General features: G+C 43.3%; 2 protein-coding genes across 6 annotated transcripts in view; both read left to right on the top strand.

Moving 5' to 3' along the window:
* LOC118221262 (muscarinic acetylcholine receptor M3) overlaps nt 1-7,018 on the top strand; it is an 81,929-nt gene extending 74,911 nt beyond the window's left edge. For all 4 annotated transcript variants that reach the window (XM_035406160.1, XM_035406158.1, XM_035406157.1 and 1 more), the window contains one exon: nt 1,433-7,018. In XM_035406160.1, the coding sequence (XP_035262051.1) occupies nt 1,453-3,234 (1,782 nt within the window). In that variant the 5' untranslated portion in view covers nt 1,433-1,452 and the 3' untranslated portion in view covers nt 3,235-7,018. The remainder of the gene's footprint in view (nt 1-1,432) is intronic.
* Nucleotides 7,019-9,213: 2,195 nt separating this feature from the next.
* Nucleotides 9,214-14,308, top strand: part of fmn2b (formin 2b) — a 65,233-nt gene continuing 60,138 nt past the window's right edge. For both annotated transcript variants that reach the window (XM_035406156.1, XM_035406155.1), the window contains exons 1-2: nt 9,214-9,428; nt 11,007-13,176. In XM_035406156.1, coding sequence (XP_035262047.1) covers nt 11,076-13,176 — 2,101 coding nt within the window. In that variant the 5' untranslated portion in view covers nt 9,214-9,428; nt 11,007-11,075. The remainder of the gene's footprint in view (nt 9,429-11,006; nt 13,177-14,308) is intronic.

Raw genomic sequence — 14,308 nt, 5'->3', positions numbered from 1 at the left:
TGACACTTCCTGTGGAAAAAGTAGAGGTGTAACACTGCACACACGCATTTACACGAAACAGCTTGTTTCCCAAGACCTCTGTCTGAAAAAATTGGAATAATGGAGAAGACTACTCTCGCCAAATAGACAGCAGATGTAAATCACTGTCTCCAAATTACTTCTTTTTTTTTTACATTGTCACATCAGAGAGAAGCATGAAAAGGAAAGTTGAATCAGCCCTTTCATGGTGATAAGAACACTGATGAAGATGACATCAAGAATTCTAACGAATAGGATATTAACGTTTGGTAGTGATGGGTTTTGATTCTTATAGGTGCCCACAGTGCCACCTACCATCTGAACGGCAACCACACCTGATCATATGCACAGAACAGTGGTCTATTTCCTGCTTTCCTGTCTTTCTGTAGGTACAAAATGGCCCTTGCCACACATTAGTAATGAATGAGATTTACCTGCACTTTTTTCAATAAAAGGAATTCCTCTATGAATCATTTTAATGTCCTTAAGAAAAGAGGCAAAAATATTAAGTACAGTACAGTACGTGAATGAATAAAACTGCCTGTAGCTATGCTTCGGTTCTCTTTCTCTCTCACTTTTTCTGTCTCTTACGCTTTCTCACCCTTTCTTAAAGGGTGTCCAGGTCAGCTGTGGAGAACTGGTGTGTTATGTCTGACTTTGCATTCCGGGCAGCTGAGGAAGTCATTTCACCAGCGAATGAAAAGCATCCCCTTTTTATTTGGCAACCTGACAAGCACTCTCTTCCCTTCCCACACGCAGTTTAAGAACAAATTTTTTGTTTTTTTTTGTTTGAGCTTGGAACACTCTTTTTTACATGAACAATCATGTTTGTTTGTCCCCCCCCCCCCCATCTCGTTTAAAAGATGTTTATAATAAATGATGAAATGTTATCATGAATATATGCACTGTATCATATTTTTCCTCATATGATCTCAATTAACTGAAGTACTATATGTGGGAAATTCTGACATTTATTTTACAGTGTAACTGTACAGTAATTTGCCAAGCACAACAATACTGTATATGTGTATTAAACAAAGTAAAAAAAACTCAGTCTGTTCAATCTGAGAGTTTAGGGGTATGGCACAATTGCAGAAATTGAAACAATTATCTTTATGGCTCATTTTCAAAACTGCTCTAAATCGACATGATTACTGAAAATTTGATTCATTGTCATCATAATGATTTCAAACAGAGATGTGTATTGAAACAGCATGCATTAATATGTATAATAGCATAACTGCTAAGTCATAAAATGATGAACAGTGTGTTAGACAGTGTGAAGAATTAACGCGCGCACACGCACACACACACACACACATTAAGCTCCATGTATTAGAATGACCCTCAGCTTGTGGTGGAATGACAGTGGATTATGCCATTGACAAAGTCTTTCTCTTGGTTGTGCTTGCAGAATAATGCCAGGCTGCAACAATGAACCTGAACACCAGCAGCACAGAGCCCAGCTTATACCAGAGCCACAGTCCCCCAGGAATGAGAGCCTACCAAGAAACAGACATCCGTCCCAGAAACCCCTGGCTGGAACGTCAAAATGGGGCCAACAATGACTCCTTCAGCAGAAGCTCCAACCTGACTAGTCTGTACAATGCTACCCTAGCCCCCACTGTGGCTTACGACCCCCTTGGGGGTCACACCATCTGGCAGGTCATCCTAATCATCTTCTTCACGGGGTCCTTGTCCCTGGTGACTGTCATTGGCAACATCCTTGTCCTGGTGTCCTTCAAGGTTAACAAGCAGCTGAAGACGGTCAATAACTACTACCTGCTAAGCCTGGCGTTTGCTGACTTGATAATTGGTGTGATTTCTATGAACCTCTACACCACGTACATTATAATGAACCAGTGGGCCTTGGGCAACTGGGCCTGCGACTTGTGGCTCGCCATTGACTATGTGGCCAGCAATGCCTCTGTCATGAACCTGTTAGTCATCAGCTTTGACAGGTACTTTTCAGTCACCAGGCCCCTCACATACCGGGCCAAGAGAACCACCAAGAGAGCCGTGACCATGATCGTACTGGCGTGGTTCATCTCTTTTGTCCTCTGGGCCCCCGCCATTTTGCTCTGGCAGTTCTTTGTGGGGGAACGTACGGTCCCACCTGGAGAGTGCCAAATCCAGTTCCTCTCTGAGCCCATCATCACCTTCTGTACGGCAATAGCAGCATTTTACCTGCCGGTCACCATCATGACCGTGTTGTACTGGAGGATCTACAAGGAGACAGAGAACCGCTCGAAGGAACTGGCCGGTTTGCGCGTCTCGGGGAACCAGGGGGAGCCGACTAAACAGACCGGGAGCTCCCGCAGCTGCAGCAGCTATGAGCTCAACCAGCCAGCACGGAAGAGCTCCACCCGGAGGCTGGGAGGTCGTTTCCGCTTTTGGCCCCTGACCAAATCGTCAAAATCCAGTAACGAGGGGGAGCCGGAGCACAGCAGCAGCGACAGCTGGAACAACAACGAGGCCGGGGCGTCTATGGAGCAGTCCGACTCGGACGAGGAGGAGATACCCGAGTCCCGTGCCATTTACTCCATCGTCCTGAACATGCCCGGCATGAAGCGGGCCATCAACTCTCAGCTCACGTCCTCCGAGGACCTGGATGTGTCAGAGGAGGATCCCCTCAAGCCCAACAGAGACAGCAGAACCTTAGCCAGAGACAGGAGTGACAAAGAGTGCAACAGCTACCACCAGCGCTTCTCCAAGACACCGGTCCAGTCCATGCCCTCCATAGAATTGCCCAAGCACCCAAACACCCAGGCCGCTCCCTCTAAGTCCCCCTCAATGCCTATATCCTTCAAGGACGCCGCCATGGCCAAGCGCTTCGCCACCAAGGCAAAAACTCAGATCACCAAACGCAAGAAAATGTCCCTGGTGAAGGAGAAGAAGGCCGCCCAGACCCTGAGCGCCATCCTGTTTGCCTTCATCATCACGTGGACGCCGTACAACATCATGGTGCTGGTGAACACCTTTTGCAACGACTGCATTCCTGCGACGTGGTGGGCCCTGGGCTACTGGCTCTGCTACGTGAACAGCACGGTGAACCCCATGTGCTACGCCCTCTGCAATAAGACCTTCCGGACCACTTTCAAAATGATCCTGCTGTGCCAGTGGGACGACCAGAAGCGCAACAAGTCGCAGTTTCAGCAGAGGCAGGCCGTGGCTTTCCGGCGAAAGATGGGGGAGACCCATAGCGTAGCCCTCTGAGTCAACCGCGTGTGATGCGGTGTCCGGGCAGGGGCAAAACACTGGGATCGGGACTGCGTCGGGGGCGCTCGTAAGAGCCGACGCAAAGCCACTCCCATAAAAACGTCCTCTCCGAATTCTTGTTAGTGTCACAAAAGATCCACGGCGTTTACTATGAGAAGGTGTCAATGGGTCACTGGTATATTTTTACAAAAAAAGGGCTTTAAACTACTAAAATACTGAAGCACGCAGTACGTTGATTCTTAGTACTGTTGTTGTAAACTTTATTTAACCTGTACTCATATTTAATGTCGACGACTTGGGTGTTACCTTTCAAGTGGACATGTATGTTTAAGTGAATCAGACCATTTGGATATCTAAACATTGTCATGGAGTTTCTCAGTGTTATACTTTATTTTCCTCTTATTACGTGGATGTTTTTAAGTGCCATGAATGTGTCAATTTTCATTGGCTTCAGTCGGCCAGTTCTACCATTTCACCACTGACCAATTTATACGTTTTGTTGTTTTGTGCGGTGACACTTTTGCAAATATTGTTATTGTGGTGGTCTCTGTTGTTGTGATTTACAATAAGACATGTTGTGACCTGTTGTAACAGCTGCTTAACTCTTTAATGTGAGGTGGTATTTACATGATTTTTGACAAGTATTTTAAATGGCATCTACATAAATCCAATTTTATATTTGTTATAAAAAATACTTGTAAAATGGTTGCTTAAAGCTTATGAATGTGTATGCTCTGTAATTTGAGTAAAGATTTTAAGAGGTACCCTCACACCTTTCCAAAGGATTGTAAAAAGACATCAATTCCGTATTCATCACATTACAAAAACTTTCGTATTCTTTTCTGTGTCACCAAATTAGTAAAATAGATATATAAAAAATAGATCTTATAAATGTGTATTTGCATTGCTGATGCTGAGACAACACCCTTTTTGACCAGATTATAACTGTAGAGCAGTGCAACAGTGACGCCTAGTGGAAATACAATACCTTCCCCCCTTGTCTTCTTGAAAGAAAATTGAATTTTTAGATGCAATTAAATACAGCGTTACTGAGGGAATATTCTGGCAGCATCGTGGTATAAATGCATATTCTTTTAGATTCAGACAAAAGACTTAGCCAAGTGTGTAACATATATGCACTTGCTAAACATGTTCAATATGCAGCGGAATTAGTGTGAAAATACCGTACCATGGTATGGATACGTTTTTATGTATTTTTTTATATGAACCATGACATATAAAGTGTTATTGGACACAGCACAAGGTGTTCCACTTTTTATTTAAAAGATGTGTGGAATTTTTAAATGCACCCTCAATTTTCTGACACAAACAAAATATTGAATCTTTGACGATGCAACACAAAATGGAGCCCTGCTTACTAAGATGCTGAAGTGTATATATGCACTGTAAAATCTAGAGAGGTAAAAGGCAACTTTCACCCTACTGTGTTATGCTCATTCTAAGCCAAATGTCCCCCAATTTAAGAAGGTCTACATACTATAAGGACGGCAGAAGACAGAATATTTATTGTGTACAATTTGAGGGCTGCATATTTTTAAGTTGTAGTTGCCACTTATTAATAATTTGCATAATGTAAATATGAATGTGTAATCAAACTGCATTGTGATAATGCTTTAGTCAGATGTCCATCCTTCTGTGGAGCATTATGGGTTGAAGGGACACTTAGATTATTTATTTGTGGCAAGCAGTGAAAGGGTTTGATTGGACATATTAAATTAAAAACCTACAAGCGGGGTAAATTAAAGGGGTGATAAAAAATCCTGAGTTTGGAAAATTCTCCAGAGATTATATCGTAATATAACCTCTATGGACAGAAGTGTTTTACATGTGGTTAATTTCATAGAACAATGCTGATTCAGCCGAACAACTATTTTTCATATGTTCTGCAATAGCTTTCATTACTTTCTTACCTCGGTCCTGTTCGTATAGATGGAGGCAATAAATGGAAAAAAATAGAAGAAATCCACCTAGCCTCATACTTGTTAGCTCTCTTGGTCGAATATTAAATGGCTACACATAATCATATGACTTATAATGAGATAATGCGGCTAATTTGTTCCAATTAAGTGGATTATGACCCGCAGGAAACAAGTTACATAACCTTTGTTTCTTAATAAATTGGGGCATAACCATATCATCACTACACACAGAAATGACTGTAGCTAAACATCTGCTAGGTAATTTAATGAAGTGACACTATTATCTGATGAAAGGGAAGATAATACTGCTAAAACTTTTTACACTCGCTCCCACCTTCCTCCCACAAGACCTGGTTAGGTCTACTCAATCATATCATGTTGCAGAACTTCCTAGAACCTTCTCTGCATCATAGAGGGCTGACAGGATACATTTATAAATCAGAATTTTTTTATGCACATTCAGTACATTCAGCAGAATACTTTCCCTGGTATTTGTTTCCTAGCACATGCCAACATTTTCCAGAAAACACAAAGATCATTTTGGTCTCCGAATTCCTACATACTCTGAATGGTAACACAAAGTTAAAGTAGGCCGAAGCTGCAAATGTTCTCAGATGTTCTTAAGTGTTCTTTTTACAGGCCTTTCTAACCTCATTTACGAACCCTTTTTGGCACAGGCTTTGTTTCTGCGTGAAATAAGAGGAAGGATATGTGCGTGACGTCGCAAAGTAACCGCTCCTTAAATGTGCAATTGCCAGACAAAGCCGAATAACTGTGGAGGCAATACCCTTTCAGACCCTGAAACAAAGATTGTACCCGAGGCTCTTGTGTGTGACATGTTTCCAATTACCTTTATTTTGAGGAGCACTACAGCACTAAAAAAGAATAAATGCTTTAAAAAAGCTCAGATATACTGAAATTTTCTCCTGAAAAATGCAGTATGTCTTGAAGGACTGTATATGAATGCTTGCTGGACATTTACACCAATGACATTTATGTATTTTCAGCTTGAGGGGATGAACAGGTGTTCAACTGTTCATTGTCAGGAAATACATTTCTGCTGATTTCTGAATCATTTGCAGCAATGTTAGCCCAGACTCAAATACAAAATCTGGAGCAGAGAAGTGCTAATAAAAGTTAAGAACAAATCTTTATGTGCCCTAATCATTATTTTTTGTATGTAAAAGTGTATTATTTTTCAGTATTATATATTTAATTCTTAATTTTTGTAAATTGTAATTTTTATTTAATGGTTTATTGCCAGGTGAGTTTTGGACAAACAGGAGAACAGAGACTCTTGGGTTAATTCACCATTGGTTTTCATTTTATCCCCATGGATGCTATTGACTTGTGGTTTATATATTTTGATTTCATGAATTGTAAGGTAAACATTCACTATGTAATCAGCACAAACTGCATGTCTGGTGAAGATGTGACAAGCTGTCATATGCCGACCTCGGCCATGCATTTTTATGAGAAAAGGACTTCAGTGAGGGTTTCATTTTAAGAGAATAAATCGTTCCTAGCTTTTGTATAGGCATTTAACATTGCTTCAGGAGGAAGTCTTAAACTGTGAAGTGGTTCTGTGCTGTGTTGATGAATTTGTGCATTTACGAGCATTAATTCAGGCCTACCTTATATGGCAAAGAGGCTTTTTAAGTTATGTTTTTTTATTGTTATTCAATTGTTTCTTGCAGTTTGTTGATACATTTAACACCATGAAAATAGCATTCTCTGTCTTTTTGTACACGGAATTTCCACTCATGGCCATGTTTTTAAACACAGTCATTTATATAATGTCTATGGATTGCTTTTAAACAGCAATAAATATGAAAATATTGCACGTGTCTCCCTTTTTATTCTACCGCATATTTTCCGTCTTACAGTCAGCCTCTAAAACGATAGCGTTTACTTTGAAAGATCCAGTCGTGCTTTAAACACTTTATGAATGTTGTACGATTCAGCACCTGCAGTCAAAATGATGATATAAAAAATAAAGTTGTGAGATACTTTGCCTTTGTCAATGTGAAACCATAGCACCTGGTTCCAGTCAAGGTTCCAGTTGTCGAAACTTCATTTGAAACTGGGTTTTATGGTCCGATGAGTTGAAAATGTAGTTTTTGGCCATGTATCCCAGTGTTGGGTTTGGTGTCAGAAGAAGGACGATTATGTTGAAAACGACGTCATACCTATGCTGAAATATGGTGGTGATTCTTTGATGTGGTGGGCTGTTTTGCATCCTGGGGCTTTTCTTAAGGTCTGTTGAATGATTAATCCATCCATATACCAAGACATTTTGGCCAAATACCTTGTGTCCCCTGCCAGGAAGCTCTAACATCCCCTCAAATGGGTCTTAATTCATAATTTTGGCACCAATCTTTTTGGGAAATAAAATTATTGCTTCATAAAAAACTTTTTTTTTTCTTCGAGCAATTACGTTAGAATGAAAAAATATAGTTCTCCCATATCTTTGAGCATAATATATAACTCATTACCAGTGTTGTTTATTTTATACAGGCATTCTAGCTAACCTTTATCAAGGAGCCCAGTCATTTTGAAGGTGACTGAACAATTTATTAAAAAAGAGGTGCAAATGAAATAAAACTTGGTGTTGCCACTTAATTTTAAGGTTTGAGTCGCATTAGCCTTGGTTAGAAACAAAATGTTGTGCCAATCTCGTTCATCCTGGCTTGCATACAGTTGGGGACGCAGTAAAAAAGTATTTAGAAAACAAAATAGTGTATAAGTGAGGAAAGTGTTGTTTGGGTTGAGAAACATTTCACAACAATGGGCATCACTTTGAACAAGGCTACCTTCCAAAACAAGTGTAAGGCTCAGGGCATTATTCAGTCTGGTCATCCCGTGGTGCTGTTCAATCAGTAGATGTATGGTTTAAACTAGTGTTTCCTTCCACAGTATCCCCACTAGGTGTCAGTGTTGAACAACTTTTTGTGACTTGGGTTGCCAGCATGAAAAACGGATCTGGTTAAACAGAAAAGGAGCTGCACGACATGCAGTTTCTGCTTTGGTCTCAGTTTGCCATGGCACAAAACACCTTTTAAATTAAAATTCTAAATTAAGGGACGCATTATCCATGACGGAAGTGTTAGATGTCAATGCAATGCAAGCAGCTGGCCAGTCCTGCATAATAGCTCACATCCAGTGTCCTGACACGCCCCCTGGGGAAGAAAATGTTTTGGTCCCCTTGAGGGGGTATATAAATTTATATTTCCTGAATTTATAACTGTACTTCTAAATCAGAGAGTATGACCACTGCGCACATCACCAAACACTTCTGCAAGTCTCTATACATGCACTTCACAGCTGCTGAGCTTTCGGTGCGGTCCTAAACAAAGGTCCCGACAGGTCAGTATTTGCAATATAAAACGGTATGTGAAAAACTGCACCGTATACGATGTTGAGAATCACAAAAATTAGCCATTCAAGTGGGCAGGAACTAAAACAGTCACCCTTGTTGTGTAACACGTGGTGGAATTAAATGATCTGGGAGGAAACAACAGAATGGGCGTGACTTTTGGGAGAGTTTGGAAACAGGTGCAAAGGATAATTGTGCGCGAAAGACGTGTTTTAAATCTTTTTTCATAAATGTCGTTTGCAGTAATACAAGGTAAATGCCAACACCCCAAATGCAAGAGGCAATTGAGTTGATCCACGTTGGCAAGCAGAATACCCTATGGATTTATTCAAATGATAATTATTTTCAAACTAAAATGCAGTCAAGTGAATTCCGAAATCTTATGGTGGGAGATGTGCGTAATTCTCGCAGCTGAATGAAATGGGGAGGATGGTGGAGAAATAAAATCCCCGGATCATCGGCAATTTACCTACTTTCCCAGATTATCTGCCTGTGGGCCTACATTTGAGTGTGTCATTCTGATTTAGAAAGATGTTTTCGTGTTTTAGTAACAATATATAAAACTTATTGTCTTTAATCGTTTCAAAACGATCTAAGGTTGCCGCTGATGGCCTGCTGTTGACGGCTACCTGGTCTAAATGCTTTGCAAACGTTACCTGTTAACCCAGGTTGTAGCCTATTTTAGAGCTAGTGTTGATCTCAGTACCACTTCCCTTTATTTTAAAGTTTAGTTTTAAACATTAAGGTTTTTCCCCCCCATTGGAACAAAATCTATTCTTTAAAGGATTTGCGGCGGTGAAGATACCACGTGGATACCATTTCATCTGAAAACCGGATTGTCAAATAACGCGATCTATGCAGTGAACCCAAATGAGGCAAGTAGACTATCCTTTCCTATAGTTATGTTGAGCTGTAATGTTGAGTAAGGACCATGCATGCACGTACGTTTATATCCCAACCAACTTTTGTATTAGGTTCCATGACTGATGATGCGTCCCAGCGCATCTGCAGGATGTATCTTTCATCTTCAGGACATAATTGTGCACAAAAGGGATTTCGACGTAATGTCAGTTTATGTGGCTCATTGACGTTTGTTTCGTTTGCTTTTTATTTTATTTTTTTCTAGAGATTGTTTTAGTTTTAGTGACCAGGCAGACCGTACACTTCTGGTATTGCCTTTCACTGACATGAGCTGTAGGTCTATTAATACACTATTCAATACAATACAATGTACGTAGCCTAATCAATATAATATGTAGCCTTTTTCAGAAGGAATAATTTGCCACATCATATTACAGAAAATGAAAGCAGAGGTCTGGGAACTGATCTGATTTTTTTTTAAGTTATTAAATTAATATGGAATATTCATTATTTGTTACGTGAATATTTGTCACGTATCATATATTAAATCATCTCTCTTTAGACATGTTTGTCCAATGATTTAAGCGTCTACGTGTTATTTATTTCTTGTGCAAAGTTTTTACAACTGCCGCACAATACAGCATTTTTGTTATTTTATTCAGCAGAACGTTTCTAAAGAACGTTTCCAATTTAATTTTCTTTGGTCCAGATTTGTTGAGTGTGAAACATTGTTTAAATCCTGTTTATTTTTGCTTAGCAATAGTTTTAGTAGTCTGTTAATTGTGATTAGCCTTTAAAAAATACCAACCAAAAGGGAAAAAGCATTTTTTTTTTATGGCGTTTCTCTTTACGTGTTGGTCTGTGCAGAGCATTCAGTATTTTTCAATCATGTTTTCATTTGAAAGGCTGTATAGTCTGCTCAGTGCAATGGTTTTTTGTTGTTGTTTGTTCTCGTCATACAAGACACCGTGTTTTGATTTTATACTTACAGCAAAAACAGCATGCATAATAGGATGATTGGAGTAATTGGACTCTTACAAAATAGATGTCGTCATGTGAAATAACTGACTCTTTCCTCACCCTGACACTGATGTATAGTAAAATGTGACAATCAGACAATGTGGTGGCTTAACATTAAAAATGAAAGGGTATAACCCTGTTATTGCATCCCTTACCCCCTAGGGTCATCATTATACATATGACTGTTGACACATCCTAATCAGTTTAATGAGCTCTTTTTCTGGAAAGGGAATTATTCAAAAAGTATTGCCTTCTGTTTGTGCCTGAGTAATGTCTGATAAACACCAACAAGTAAATGTTAAATTTAAAAAAAATGTAGTGTCAAATAAGACAATGTACTTTATCAGTCTAGCTGGTGAGGGATCATTTTCTATGTTGGTACACATTAATATAAACTGTCACTAGTTCAAGTACACTTAACAGTATTTACGCTGTTAAAATAATTGTATAGCTCTTTTCCTGAAAATAGTGAATTAAATTCAAATGTTAATTCAAATGTAAAACACATGCATGTATCTACATACATGCCCCATTTTCTGTTGTTTGAACATTTATTTTTCTTTTGTTTATAGTTGTAATTTCCTGAGATTTTGCCCACATCCAAGGATGTGAAAGTGCAGCCGCTTTGCCCGAGGTGCACAATGCAAGCCATTCAGACCAGAGAGATTCAGGTCCCCGCTATAACGGAGCATTTTGTCAGGACTCCTTTTAAAGAGCGGAGCAGAGAGGCCGAGGGGAGCGTGAACAAACGGCAGCGGCACAAACAACAACAACAGCAGCAGCACAAACAACAACAGCAGCAGCACAAACCGCAGCAGCAGCAGCAGCAGACGTGGGAAGGCGGCGACTGCGGGCAGCCGCGCTGCACTGAGCATGTCCCAGGGGGCCGTTCCTCCGGCAGCCTATTATGCAGCGCGGCTGCTCGGGCGGACGGGGGAGAGCGAGAGCAGGCGCTCGCTTCCTTCGCATCAGCACCAGCGCCGCTCGCGTCACCGGAAAGCGAGCGCGGATTAGCACGCAGCAGCAGCAGCAGCAGCAGCGTTAGCGTCAGCGCCTCGTCAGGAGGAGGCACAGAGGCCAGCGGCTGTCACGGGCATGGCTTGATTGCCCGGGGAGCGCTCCTGCCGAAAAACATGGGGAACCAGGATGCCAAGCTGCGGAGGGCAGCGGGGGAGGCCAGCGACGGTGGGGACGACGGTGGGGGGCCCAGGGAGGCGGAGAGCACAAAGAAAGGATTTCACGGCAAGAGATCGCACGGTAAACACGGCAAGGGGGGGGACGCTGGCAAGAAGAAATCCAAATCGGAGTCCAAATCCTCGGTGTTTTCGAACATCCGGATCCGGAAAAACCTGTCCAAGGCGAAGGGCTTGTCGGGGGGCTCGAAGGAGGATGTTTTGGACACGCGGGCCTCGCAGAATGACGAGCTGGACAGCGCGCATTCCCTTCAGACCAAAACCCCCGACCTCAGCCTCTCCGCCGACGAGCTGGGGCACTCGGACACCGAGCCCGAGCGCTTCCACCTCACGGCCGCGAGCCGGCAGACCACGGTGGAGACGCAGGAGGGACAAAGAGCCAGCTCGGGCTCCGACACGGACATCTACAGCTTCCACTCGGCTGCCGAGCAGGAGGATCTGCTCGCCGACATCCAGCAGGCTATTAGGCTGCAGCAGGGGGTCATTATTTCCACAGCTGAGGAGCTGGGCTGGAAATCGGAGCTTAAATTCACCCCGGCAGCTGAGCCCCAGCCCGCCCCCCCTGCCTCGGAGCAGCCCCCGGCCCCGGAGGAGGTCTCCGACCGGGAGAACGGCCTGGCGGTGGAGCTCAGCTTCTCTCTGGAGGAGGGGGAGGAGGCGGTGGAGGAGGAGGAGGAGGATTCGGGCTGCGCTGCGCGGGACCGCAGCGAGGAGCCGGGGGAGGCAGAGACGGCCCTTTGTGCCGCGTCTGGGACAAAGGAGCCGGAGCCATTCAGCGAAATCGCTCAGCCCCCGGCAGCTGAGGCCGAGGGGAGAAACGGGAGCGCCGTTACCAAGACGACCAGCGCCAACAGCTTCCCCGACCTCACGGGCTCTTTTGAAAGCGCGGAGGAGCCCCCGGAGGAGGAGAATGGCTTGGATCTGCCTCCCAGTTTGACTGGTAGCCACGGCGATGTAGCGCGGGGCCGGGAGGACGGGTCCGTGAACGGGAGGGAGGGGGTCAGCCAGTCCCTGGAGTCGCTGGGCAGCGGGGACCTGGACCCGGAGCAGGCCGACGGCCTCCCCCGCGTCCACCGCAGGAAGAGCAGCGTGTCCTTCTCCCAGTGGCCCTCCGAGAGCCCCCTGGCAACCCGTCTGCTCAAGTCCACCCTGTCCAACGCTTCGTCCCCGTCCGTCAAGCCCTACCCCCCCATCCACCCGTCCTACATCAAAACCACCACCCGGCAGCTAAGCTCGCCCAACCACTCGCCGGGACCCTCGCCGTCCCAGAGTCCCCTCTTCCAGAGGCGCTGCCATGAGGAGGACCACAGGCTGGACAAGAGGAGGGCGAAGAGGCAGCGGGCCAACAGCATCGCCGGCCTGCTCAGCCACTCGGCCGACTGGACGGAGGAGCTCAACAAGCTCAAGCACCAGAAGGCCGATTCGGCCGACTACCTGGAGTACGGCGGCTCGGAGGAGAGGCTGCACGGCGGAAGCCAGCCCCTGTGCGCCACACGCAAGTCGTCCGGCGTGCAGGCCTCCACGTGTAGCTTTCAAGATGTCTTCACTGGTAAGTGGCTGTTGTTGTTGTTTTTGTTGTTGTTGACGTCATATCTCCTAGCAGTTTAATTGTCAACTTTCATTGCTGTTTGTTGTTTTATCTTATTATTTTTAAAATTTTTACAAAGATAATAATACTCATCTTCATCATACCATCGCCATACCATGCTGTTATGTCTTATACAAGCTGGTCATATTTCTGAACTCATATAGGTGACCAGTTTAGTGCTCTCAGATATATTTACTGTAGATATTCATCTTGGGGTTAACACATTTTAAATGACCTATACTATTGCAGTTCATATTCAATATTGAAACCTTTTTTGCCCCATTTATTATTAATAGTATTGAAATTCACACCTCCAAATAGCCTTGCTTCTAATGGCAGCTTTTCTCCTATTGGGCTCAGCTGTTTTGTCCTTGATACGCCTCGTTTAGCATAAATGTACGCCAAAGGCTATTGAATCTGTGGCTGGGTGAGAAGGGCAGTGGGAATTTTGGGCAGTGGGAATTTTGGGCAGTCCAATTCTTTTTCTGGGCTAACTGTCAGCGTTGTGTTGGCTGTCACTTCCTTAAACACAGAGAAACCGAGCGAGAGTCCAGCCTCACTTCCTGTGGTGCGTCAGTGTTGTTTTCAGCACATTAGCAGGTTACTATGAAGTCAGGTGAGGTAGCGTGATCAGGGACATCAGTAGAGAAAGCGTTTTCATAGTTTCCGGTTCATTGCCGGCCCTCTCAGCTGAACATTAACGTTCAGTTTGTTTATATAAGTTGGATGTAAGAGTGTTTAAGCTTGTTCTGTTTTTTTAATTTTCTGGACACGTGTTGTAAGGTTTTGGTTCTAAAATGGCCCAAAATGTGCAGAGATTGGGCCTCATTCACAAAATTTTTTCTTAAATTATTCTTACTTTTGTTCTTACAAATGTTCCTACGAAATAACAAGGTGAGATTTGTGAAACATGTGCAGACATTTTTGTACGTATCCCAGGCGTATGAGATGATGAATATTGGCTGTTTGTAAATGTTATGCGTAATCCTGTTCAGGTCATTTGCATGAGGAAAGAGCCATGAACAAATACAGATTTTTAAAAAAATGATGAATGCCGAAATGTCCTTGGTAACATTCTTGCAAGCAGTTTACG

This window comes from Anguilla anguilla, chromosome 2, assembly GCF_013347855.1.
Source record: "Anguilla anguilla isolate fAngAng1 chromosome 2, fAngAng1.pri, whole genome shotgun sequence".
Lineage (NCBI taxonomy): Eukaryota > Metazoa > Chordata > Actinopteri > Anguilliformes > Anguillidae > Anguilla > Anguilla anguilla.
The sequence above is the reverse complement of the archived record's forward strand: the minus strand, read 5'-3'. Positions and strand labels throughout refer to the sequence as shown.